This window comes from Girardinichthys multiradiatus, chromosome 20, assembly GCF_021462225.1.
Source record: "Girardinichthys multiradiatus isolate DD_20200921_A chromosome 20, DD_fGirMul_XY1, whole genome shotgun sequence".
Classification (NCBI taxonomy): Eukaryota; Metazoa; Chordata; class Actinopteri; order Cyprinodontiformes; family Goodeidae; genus Girardinichthys; species Girardinichthys multiradiatus.
In genome coordinates, this window is record NC_061812.1 from 20,773,658 (window position 1) to 20,785,224 (window position 11,567).

The following is an 11,567-nucleotide window of genomic DNA, read 5'->3' on the forward strand; positions in this document are numbered from 1 at the left end:
GAAAAGATATTATAAAACATACATAAAGAAGGAATTCTTTTTGGTATGCTAAGAACCAAAACGTTTGGTGAACTATCACCCCAATTGATAGTAGTTATTTTAGGTATAGTATTTTACCCTTTATGTGAAGTAAAACAGAAACAAACACTCAGCTTCTTTAATATTCAGGATGTTTATTAATCTCTCTGTAATTTCATCTTATAGATAAGAGATTTCGTTTCAGTCAGCTAAAACAACAGTTACCATGTTACTTGGCTTAGTTTTTTCCCAGCTTGACATTTTTTGCTTTGTTCACAGATAAGCTCAGACTAACCACAGTCTTCCTCTCTATTTATTCCATATAAAGGTTGCTGGTGTTGCTGCCGGAAACATATTGAGAACGCATCCTGTCTATCGAGGTATGATTAACTTCACATCTTAAAGGTGTGTGAAAAAGACAAAAAAAATGGTAAAAGTTGTTTAAAGAAATTGTTTTTATCTGGAGGTACAATATGAATGTTGTTTTTATATTTTTGAAATGTCCATATCCAGATATACACTATGATATTATAAGTTTGGGCAACAATAAAAGAGCAATATCTCCATCTGCAACTTCCTGTCTTTTGTGTAAAGAAATACTGAAATCTGCAGCTTTGCTTTAGTTCTTTTCTCTTATTTAGACTGTATTACATATGTCATGCTTATTTTTAGTTCAATGGTAACATATTGTCCACAGTTCTAAAAAAAGTTTTGTTTTCTTGGTAACCCAATCAGATTCGGCACACAATCCCCTAAATTTCTTATTAATGTATTTCCTAAACTAGTCTGATGAGACTGCATTTCTCAGAAGAACATGTATTACAACCCCTACATGCACATCACGTCTGTTCGAATGACTAAAATGAGTAATGTATAGGATTAGTATAAGACATATAAGAATAGAGAAGTCTAAAATAACAGGCTACTTAATTTTTGCTGAAGTATGAGAGTTTGCCTGTTCTAACATCAAAGAAATAGCACATGTAAAGAAAATAGTATATAGTAATATTGACACAAATGCACCATATGAGCACAAAGAAACCAGAAATGTGCATAAAGGATAGGTTCATAAAGAAAGGATTCGGTTTGGTATGCTAAGAACAATAAAGTTTGGTGAACTATCACCCCTAATTGATAGTAGTTATTTTAGGTTTAGTATTTTACCCTTTATGTGAAGTAAAACAGAAACAAACACTCAGCTTCTTTAATATTTGGGATGTTTATCAATCTCTCTGTCATTTCAGTTTATAGATAAAACATTAAGTCAACTTGTCTTGTCCATAACTCACTCTCAATACTATTTATGATCGCAATTTTCATTTCAATGTTAAATTAACATTTAAAAACATCTGAGCAGTTTTAAAGGCATGTATAGTATATAACTGAAATGAGGTTATTCATAAAACAAGGTTTAATCATACTTGAATGAGAGCGAGTTCAAACCTGAGCGGAGGTGTGTTTCTACATATGTTTGCTAAGAGGCATGCTTGTGAGTGGTTGTATATCTTGCAGGTTAATCATGAATGTGTGGTTATTTCCATGTGCACTCCTTATGCAAATGCACGGGTTTACGTTCTTACTGGCAAAAACAACAGAAAGCTGCTGAGTTTCCGTTACCTTAACCACAGTGTACTTTTTCCCTGAAAAAAGACGAATTGGTCTTAAAGCGGGTAGAAAACATAACAAAAATGGATTGTTGAAGAAAATGTTTTATTTCCCTACAATATCACCAATTATAACGGAGACTACTGAAACCACTGGAAAACTTTGATTTGAATCTTAATGTTGCTATAATAGATAGTACAAGAAAAAAACAGTTTTTTTACTCAATTAAATCACATTCTTAAATACAATCTTAAAAATAAAACGCTATATCAGAATATATTTTATAGACAAACAAAACATTGTAGTTGTTACAAAAACCTTTTTCTTTGAAAGGTTCAAGAAGCTCAGTATGAGAAAAAGTATTATGCATTCAATAATGTCCCTAGGAGTAATTTTAACACAACTGGAGATTCTGAGCTGAGTACTGCAAACCCACCTCCTTTTGCGGCCTATACAGCGTCAACCCGTCTTGGGAATGACATATACAAGCCCACAAAAAGGGTACATGACTTTGAAACACAGTTCACCCCCTTTTACGGTGGGTAAGTCTGGGGGAGGGAATGGACACAGATTTAAATATTCCAACGAAATTTCCCCAATCAGTAGCAATAACCGTGTTGGGGAATTTAAATAAAGGGGTCCTTTGGTTTGTCACTCGTGTGGCCAAACTGGTCATTTTAAGGCTGATTGCCCAAGTCAGTAAGACTTACATGTGTTTTTCACCAGAGAGTTTTGATTTGCTAGAGGAAGAACCTGAGTCTGTTGTACACTCCAGTGCTCAGGAGCACACCATCTGTGTTTTTATTGAGGGAAAGCCTTGTGTCGCCCTATTAGATTCAGGCAGTAGCCGCACCCTTATTAGGCAAGATTGTCTTCCCAGAGATACCGCATTTTGTGGTAAAGTGAAAGTCTGGTGTGTTCATGGTGATGATGTTGATTATCCCATTGCCAATGTTGTCCTTCAAGTTCATGAACAGGAGCATTTACTTACAGTAGGAGTGATGGATAAACTTCCATACCAGGTTGTATTGGGTTGGGATATGCCAATCTTTGGGGACCTGTTGGCAAAAAGAGAGAAAGATCTGGATATTTCAGGTGAAGGTCTATTAGCCGTCACTAGGTCTAGCTCTAAACTGTCTCAGTCAGAGCCATGTTTGAGTGAGTTACCTTTTGCTAACGCTGAAGTTCCTGGTGAGGAGAGTTTAAGAAAACACTGCCCAAGAAAAAGCAGAATGCAAAAGAGACAAGATAAAGTAAAGGGGACAAAACTTGCTGAGTTAATTTCTGAACCAGAGATTGATGAGCTACTGGTGGTCCCGAGCAATATTGTCCAACTTCAAAGGCAGGACCCCTCTTTAGCACCTCTATTTGCTAAGTGTTCTCAAGAATTAACACGGATTACGGAGGGAGTTCAGGAAGTTTTCATTGTAAAGAATGAACGCCTGTATCGTCGGAGGAAAGTGGGTGACCAGTTAGTAGTTCCCACAAGCTTAAGGCCAATAGTTTTACAGTTGGCCCATTCAGTTCCTTGGGCGGGTCATTTAGGATATGTGAAAACCTTTTCCAGAATGCCTAATCATTTGTTTTGGCCTCAACAGTTTTCAGATACTGTTCATTACTGTAAATCATGTCCACAGTGTCAGTTGACAACTCAGAGTAAGAAAGGTGATAGAGCCCCACTTATTCCTATGCCTGTAATAGACATCCCTTTCTCTCGTATCGCCATGGACATTGTTGGGCCATTGGAGAGAAGTAGCTCAGGACATAGATACATTCTAGAGGTGTGTGACTATGCAACAAGGTACCCCGAAGCTTTTCCATTAAGGAGAATTAAAGCCTGCCAAATAGCTAATTGTCTGATACAGATGTTTTCAAGGGTGGGTATTCCCAGAGAAATCCTTACAGATCAAGGATCAAACTTCACTTCTAATTTATTGACGGAAGTTTATAAACTTCTGGGAATTAGTGGAATCAAAACAAGTCCCTACCATCCTCAAACGGATGGACTTGTTGAAAGGTTTAATAAAACTCTGAAATCCATGTTGAAGAAGTTTGTAAAAGACTCAGGGAAAGACTGGGATCAGTGTTTACCGTTTTTGCTTTTTGCTTATAGAGAGGTACCTCAAGCATCTACTGGGTTTTCTCCTTTTCAACTCTTGTATAGTCATACTGTTAGGGGTCCACTAGATGTCCTCAAAGAGGCTTGGGAAGGGGCATGACCTGAAGAACAGTGTACATCACTCTCATATGTGTTGAAAATGAGGAACAAGCTTGAACAGTTTCAGGAACTGGCTCATAGTCACCTAGTAGAAGCCCAGCAGCGTCAAAAGCAGAACTATGATAAAACTGCTCAGAGGAGGACCTTTAAGGAAGGACAAAAAGTGTTGCTTCTTTTGCCAACTACTGAAAGCAGCCTCTTAGCCAAGTGGCAGGGGCCTTTTATCATAAACAGAAAAGTAGGTCCCGTTACTTATGAGCTCAACATGCCAGAGCACCGTAAAAAACAGCAAGTTTTTCATGTTAACATGTTGAAAGAGTGGATTGATCGGCCAGTTCCATCAATGCAGTTGTGGGCTCGTGCTGTATTGACAAAGAAGAGTTTCAAGAGCAATTCCTTCCATCTAACTTTGGGGAACAGCCTTTGCCCGATGTAAGCCATCTATCTCCAGAGCGGCAAAAGGAATGCTGGCGGTGTCGCCAAAGGAGCTTTTCAGCAAAAAACCAGGCTACACCCATCTCATTAAGCATGACACACGACTTCGCAGTCTCAATCAACCACCTTTCAGGGATACAACCTCTAGAGTTCCAGCAAAACTCATGCCTGCATTGAAACAGGAGGTGGGAGAAATGCTGGATATGGGGATCATAGAGCCTTCCAGAGGTGAGTGGTGCAGCCCTGTGGTGCTTGTTCCCAAGAAAAATGATTCAAGACAGAGATTTTGTGTTGATTTCTCAAAACTTAATGCTGTCTCTGTTTTTGATGCTTATCCAATGCCAAGAGTTAATTAACTTATTGAGCGCTTGGGGAATGCCAAGTACCTTACAACACCGGACCTCTGTAAAGGTTATTGGCAAGTGTCACTAACTGAGTCCTCAATGTGCAATACCTGCTTAAAGGTTGTTAGTTTCAAAAATGTACTTTAAATCTGATAAACGAGTCTCATCAGAATTCATATTCTAATTGACTGACTATGACTGTAGATACAGAAGAAGAGAAGTTTAAAGATGTACTAATTCTTCTAAGTAAATGCCTGACTAAACACATCGGTCTTTAACAGTTTTCTCTTTAATCTAGTGAATCAAACAAACGCAACTCTTTAGACAGGTTGAACAACAACCTCAGCCTTTTCTTTTCTTTCTGCTCTCGGTGGAGGAGGACGCTTTTTCTCTGTCTCCCACCCCCTCCCATATCTGCCCTGCTTCAGCTCTGTGTCTTGTCTTTGGACCCTCTTTTTGCAAATCTTCCAAATTCTTAGTTATGGATTTGGTCAGCTGGTCTCTCAATGCAATTGATCAAATTTTCTTGAGGAGAAGACAGGGTGAAGGAGAGCCCAACTTGTCCGGACTGGACGTTTTTCTCTGGATACACAATGGACTCCTGGCAGAAGTGGAGGATTGTGTGTTTGTCAATAATGTCAGTCGTGGATGTGTATATAATTGGATGTTTGATATCAGGATTTCTGCTTTTTGGAGTCAGCGGTTACCTGGCATATCGAGAAATTTGGAGTGTCAGCAGCTGTTCTGGCCATTGTAAGGCTGCCTGGCATGTGTGATGGGATCTTCAGGGCGATCAGCACTCAGACTGAGATGTTACGTGAGCTGAATCGCAGACTGGATGTGATCCTTAGGATCGCAGGCAGGTTGCGGTTCCTGGACTCAGGGGTGAAATGGGATAAATCTTGGAGAAAGTTGTTCGCTCGGATCTGGCAGAAAGACCAGGAATTTGGCTGTTTGGATTCGCCTTTGAGAAGCACCAGCAAGACTCTCAAGGCTGACGGAAAATTAAGAGTCAGCCTAACCCAAATAATTATTGTTTTTCTGAATCTGGCTCCCCTGCACGGCCTTGATGGCTGGCTATCTTCAACTTCTCCTGGAAGTTATGTAAACATGATGCTCTGCTCCCTCTGCCCCCTCCCTTCCCTGAGGACACCTGTGGACCTGCTCAGAACTTTGTGGCCGGTTGATGAACATTCCAACGAACCATCAAGGACAATGGCCTCTGTGACAGTGCTTCATGGACTTACTTGCACACAATCACTTGCACACACACACATGCTCAAGATAAACACATGCACCCCCTCACACCACCTTCACCGTTCCCGGCATGATGTTGTTTTGTCAACTTGTTGCTTCTTTGTGCTGAGGTTTTTTGCCATCTCAAACTGTATCCTGCTAAGGATAAAGTGTGAAATATGATTTTTTTTCCCTCTACTTACCTAATGTGGCCTCTTTTCTCATCTAGCAAGGGCAGCGCCTGTGAGTGGGCAGCAAAGCCTCGGTGACCCGTACCCCCTTGTCTTGTGTCATGATGTATGTTTGGATGGGTTGTACTGGAATTCTAATTTCCCCTCGGGGATCAATAAAGTATCTTTGAATTGAATTGAATTGAGATTCATAACCTGAAACTTTTAATCTCCTTTAGTACTCTTCTGTGGAGAATGACTAGTGATGTTAAGAACAAAAAGAGATAGAAATTAGCATTCTGACTTTGGACTAAATATTTAGTCAGACGATCAGACAGATACTATATGATTGTGCTTAATATATGCACAATAATACCTAAGTTAATTGTAAACAACACAGCGTGGCAGCATAATCCATATAGAAGTGGGGTTATAGAACCTCACTGTTTGAACATGGTAAAAACCTGGCTAAAACATTCTGTGTGACTAAACATTTCTTTTCCTTGTCCAGTAAACAATGTGTTACAGTAGTCTATATGTGAAGAAAGAAAAACATGAACTGTTTCTTACGGTTCAGGATGGTTTCAGGATAAAAATTTGACTATTTGAGCAAATTATTGGGGAGAGCCCCGGGGATAAGGTTATGCATTTAAAGGAGTTTAATAGGCTTTATAGACTTTTGAAATTACTTTTAGTTTTAAAACAGCAGATTTTCAGATATCAAACAATAACAATAAAATTTGCCCATCAAGTTGTTTTGGCTTTTTTTTTTTTTTTTTTTTTAGGGGAAAGACGTCTTCCCCAGAAAAGTTGAGTAAGTGTTTAGATTATGTAGGCTCTGCTAGCTAAAAACCCACATGCCTGAGTGTAACAGTTTCACAATCTCAGTGGTGCAGCCTTGTGGTACAGCTCACAGTGAAGGACTAGACATGGTTCTGTGCAATCTGCTCATATTCATTTTCACACTAAACGAAGTCCTTGTTAATTCAGATACCAATAACGGAATTCCTTGCAACAAAGGTAAGAAAAATTACTTTTTGGATGTTTTGATATTTTAAAGAATTGTCCTTGTTCTGTTTAATAATGTAGACTTTGAATTTTCTTTTGCTTCAGTGCTTTTCCTGAGGTCCTTCAAGGATGATTGCTTAACTAAAGTGTTGTTTTTCGCCACCATCTGAAAAATATAGGTGAGAGAGTAACTGAACGCTTTCCAGGCAAAAGAGAATGTGCACCATGCCAGGATGGATATTTTCAACAAACACCAAAATTTTCAAAAAGTTGTAATGCATGTGCAAAGTGTGATGAAGGTAGGAGTTAACACTTGTACTAAAAACTGTTCTATAAACAGCATATGATTAAAAACAGTGTAAACTCCAGTGACAAAAGAGATACGAAAATGAAGTGATCCTTTTTAAAAAAAAAATGAAATCGTTGGTTTAATTTGCAGTTTAAATCTTAAAATTCAGTATTTTTTTTGTTTTGCAGTTACAGGGAGTTTCGTCAAAGTGAAGTGCACCAAAGAGACAGACACAATATGTGGATGTCGTGAAGGATTTTCTCCCTTGTTGGAGAATTCTGCCTGGTGTAAATGTGACAAAGGATCTGGACTTAAAAATGGAGGTGAAGTATAGACTAGGACAAATTTTTCATTATATAAGTTAAAGGCTCAACCTTAATAGATACAATTTATTTTTCCACCGACAGTTTGTTCAAGATGCGAGGAAGGCTTTTTCAGCACAGAAATTGATTCATCCTGTAAAAAATGGAAACAGTATGACACTTTTACATACCTTTCAATATTATAAATGTAAACCTATTTTACACTGAAATCTCAAGCACACATAAAGCTAAAAGCTGCTTTTGTTTTCTTTTTCATTTTATCCCAGATGTGGCTCCACAGGGATTAAAAAGGCCGGAACCGCAACTTCTGACGTCATCTGTAATGAATTAAATGGTAGTCAGACCACTACATCTCCCACATCAATCAAAAAGGTTTTCCTCTCGCTCTTAACAACACGTCGTCCACATGAGGGGGTTCAAACACAGAAGACACTCTCTAGTACCACCACAGCTCCTGTTCAACAGAACATCCTGAGACACACCACACAGCCCAGCTTTCCCAGGTCAAACACTAGCACCCACATAGGTAAGACATTTCCTGCCTTCTGATACTTTCAGATCAAAGGGTGATGTAATCTGTAGCCGGCCTGCCTCGTTTTATTCCAGGGACGGCCATTCTCATTTTGGGAATTGTTGGACTGCTCCTGTTGACAGCAATGACCTGCAAGCTGCACGTTACTCCCTGCTGGCGGACAAAACCAGCAGTACAGAGTAAGATAAAACTCAAGTTATCATGGGTTTATATGATCTGATGTTAGTAAAAAAATATATTTGTTACATAATGAGAAGATTGAAGCCTCCTTTATGTCTGCGTTTAATTTTCCTGTTAAAGCTAGTTGTACCAAGAGTCGTTAGAGTTGTCAGTGAATAAACTCACTTTTGACAGAGCAGAGACAGTTTATTCAGTCTTTATACTGGGATAAGCTGCTAGTATGTTTGCAGGCTCTTTACTGTACAGGTGATTGCCCCTTTTAACTTAAAATCAAACAATATATTCTTTTCATTATTCAAATGCATACATTTTATGCATTTTAAAAAATTTAGTTAGAAACTTTGTAGTTTCTGATACAATTTGGTCATTTTTACACATAATTCAGTAAGGTTTGTCATAGCACAACAAAACATAGTGATAAAATGTGTCCTAAATATTTTTTCATTGATCATATTTACATCTTTTCTTGCAGCCAAGGACTCTTTGTGTCGGAGGCCAGTTGAGGAAAGCGGCGATGGCAGTGAGTCCTCTTTGAAACTCAACCCAGAGCCCTGAGGTGAAGCTTTCCTTTGACGTGAAATCCTCATCTGATATTTCAGAGAATCATCCTTAGAAAAGTTCATCATTGATCCCTTGAATCCTTCTTATGTTGCTTGTTGCGTGTTAGACATACATCACAATCATATGTATTGTATCAGGTGTATTCTCAACCTGCACTGTGGTCAATATTTGACCTTTGTTTGTTCTGTTGTAATACAATATAGGGTAACTAATATGCAAAAGTATACCTCGCTTTTTAAAACTGTGAAACCATTCAAGGTAGAATTCATCCTCTACTACTTATTTTGTTATCGCTCTTAAGAAATGTTATTATTGCCTACAAGACCATTAGGGTGTTTCCTTCAATTACACATCTGCTATATACCATTTTATATATATATATATATATATATATATATATATATATATATATATATATATATATATATATATATATATATATATATATATATATATATATACATACATATATATATATCATTTTTATTATTTTGTTTTCTCACAAATTTCAATATGCAATTTTTTGTGTTCAATTACTATATGCATGTTTCTGCCGGTTTTATTAACCTTCTGCTGATATATGTATTCTCTAAAAGGGCTGGGACAACTCTGAGAAATATACATTTTAAACAATGCTGTGGGTAGAAACTATAAAGTACACCTGATGCAGGTCTTAAAAAATGACAATATTTACCTTTTTGTTTTTTACATTGCTTTTAAGCCTCTATGTTGAGTTATGCAGTGTTTACTCAGTATGTTCCACCAGTCACATGCTTGTTCTGCACAGAACAAGATTAAGCAAACATGTTTTTAGAGATATGTGGGGTAAGGGGAAGTACCCCATGGAGCAAAATGTACTTCTTTTTTCTCCCCCACAAAGTAATGCCTCCTCTGTTTTCTTGTTCCGCCGAGTAGAAAGAAAAGTTGTAAATGTGATGACTTTCATGTTGTTTGTGCCTTGCTGGAAATATTTCTCAGATAAGGACAGTCAGAGGAGTATGAAACTTTGACGTATTACCTCACACCATTTACATTTTAGTTGTAAAGTCTATTGAGGAGAAGCTGCAAATCGACTGATTCATTCCAAGAGATGAAAATTCATTTAAAGAGTGTGGTGAGTGTTCAGATAGGAAAAAAACAACCATTTGAGAATATCATGAATGGATTTATTATATATGTTTATTTTATTTTCCATTGAAACAAACATTTTACGCACACAATATACAAAGTAAAATGTACTCTATCCAAGTTTTTTCTGAGAAACTGCTCATAATTATCAACATGTAGTACCAGTTAGTATTACTGGTATTGATGTAGAGTGAACAGCGTTTTACACATTTAACTGCTTAATGAAAAGCTTTTTGTACTATTTATGAGCAGTGGTGTTTTTTTAAATAGGAGGCATGACTTTTGGCCTAGGGCGACTTGGCCTGTGGGGGCGCCATAAGGGAAAAAAACCAAAAACTATTATTTGTTAGTGACACCCTAAATAAGCGGTCCACCTCTTATAAGCAAGTTCAGTCAATAGGGATGGGCACCCTTCGGTGGTGTTCACAGTTAAGGCACTCTAAAAAAACATCACAGACTATTTGTGTTTTTTAAGAGCATGTTCTGCATATGAACATTTCCAGTTAAAAACCTAGAGCTGGATAATTTCTTATTGAACATAATAAAACTTTATTTTATTTGTGAAATCAAACAGAAAAGAGCATTTAATGCTTTCTAGGGAATTTGACATTCTTGCATTCTGTCATATCTATATTACCAATATTTTAGTGTTAATGTTTCTAAAAAGTGACAGAGTGATCCTTTTTTGCCAAATGGCCTCCATTGATAGTTAGGGTTGCAGAAGATGGTACATGCGCAGGGGTCCCATCATGTACGAATTGCCACTGCTTCTGAGTGTGAACATCTGTTACAGACAGAATAACCAAAAAGGAAAGAGTACCTCCACAAAACTGCCTGTAAATGTCACTGATCCAGGAAGTCGCCGTGCAGTTTCAGAGAAATTATGCGTACCTTGCACGGAACAAACCTGTTGGGGTTTTTTGACGTGTAGCTCAATTTACAAGCGCCTGAAGATAAATATCATCCATTTATTCCAGTTATTTATATCTTTTAGTCATGCCTTTATATTTTATTTTTTACTAACGTTATATATGTATTTACTTTTTATGTGTATGTATAGTTTTGTTTAGATTGTGTAAATGTTGGGAATAAAGATTCATTGATTTCTAATTAAGCCTTTGTGAGACATTCTTTATGTTATTTTTTTTAATTCACCATCCTCCATATTTGAAATTTCATTGTATTGTTTTACTTTCATCTCAAATGTTATTAATTGAGTGCTATTACAATATTTCAAGTATTCCTGTCTTTTGCCAGTTAAATTAGACCTAATTACAATCACACTGATCAGGCATAACATTATGACTACTGAACAGGTGAAGTGAATAACTGTGATTATCTCTTCATCATGACCCCTTTTAGAAGGTGGGATATAACCTGGGTCGGATTTAGAAGGATAGGGCCCTGGGCTAGAGCTAGGTTTGGTTTCCTACCCACACAAATTTCGTTAACGCATGCCAATTGATTAAGTATGTACCAAATGATGTAGTCAAAAATGATCAATGTTCTGTCCTTTCTAA

The 11,567-nt window shown here is 37.5% G+C and overlaps 1 protein-coding gene across 1 annotated transcript; it reads left to right on the forward strand.

Annotated features, from left to right (window-relative positions):
* The first annotated feature begins 6,201 nt into the window (after nucleotides 1-6,201).
* si:ch73-361p23.3 (tumor necrosis factor receptor superfamily member 4) lies at nucleotides 6,202-11,157 on the forward strand. Its single transcript, XM_047348078.1, has 7 exons — nucleotides 6,202-7,046; nucleotides 7,214-7,333; nucleotides 7,512-7,646; nucleotides 7,731-7,797; nucleotides 7,913-8,172; nucleotides 8,253-8,357; nucleotides 8,831-11,157. The coding sequence occupies exons 1-7, from the start codon at nucleotides 6,884-6,886 to the stop codon at nucleotides 8,911-8,913; spliced, it is 933 nt and encodes a 310-aa protein (XP_047204034.1). The 5' UTR covers nucleotides 6,202-6,883; the 3' UTR covers nucleotides 8,914-11,157.
* The last annotated feature ends 410 nt before the right edge of the window (nucleotides 11,158-11,567 follow it).

Excerpts from the sequence above, each read along its gene's own strand:
- si:ch73-361p23.3 (XM_047348078.1), top strand. The coding sequence starts at position 6,884 with ATGCCTGAGTGTAACAGTTTCACAATCTCAGTGGTGCAGCCTTGTGGT. Across the intron at positions 8,173-8,252 it reads AAACACTAGCACCCACATAG|GGACGGCCATTCTCATTTTG; the intron begins GTAAGACATTTC and ends GTTTTATTCCAG. Across the intron at positions 8,358-8,830 it reads GACAAAACCAGCAGTACAGA|CCAAGGACTCTTTGTGTCGG; the intron begins GTAAGATAAAAC and ends CTTTTCTTGCAG.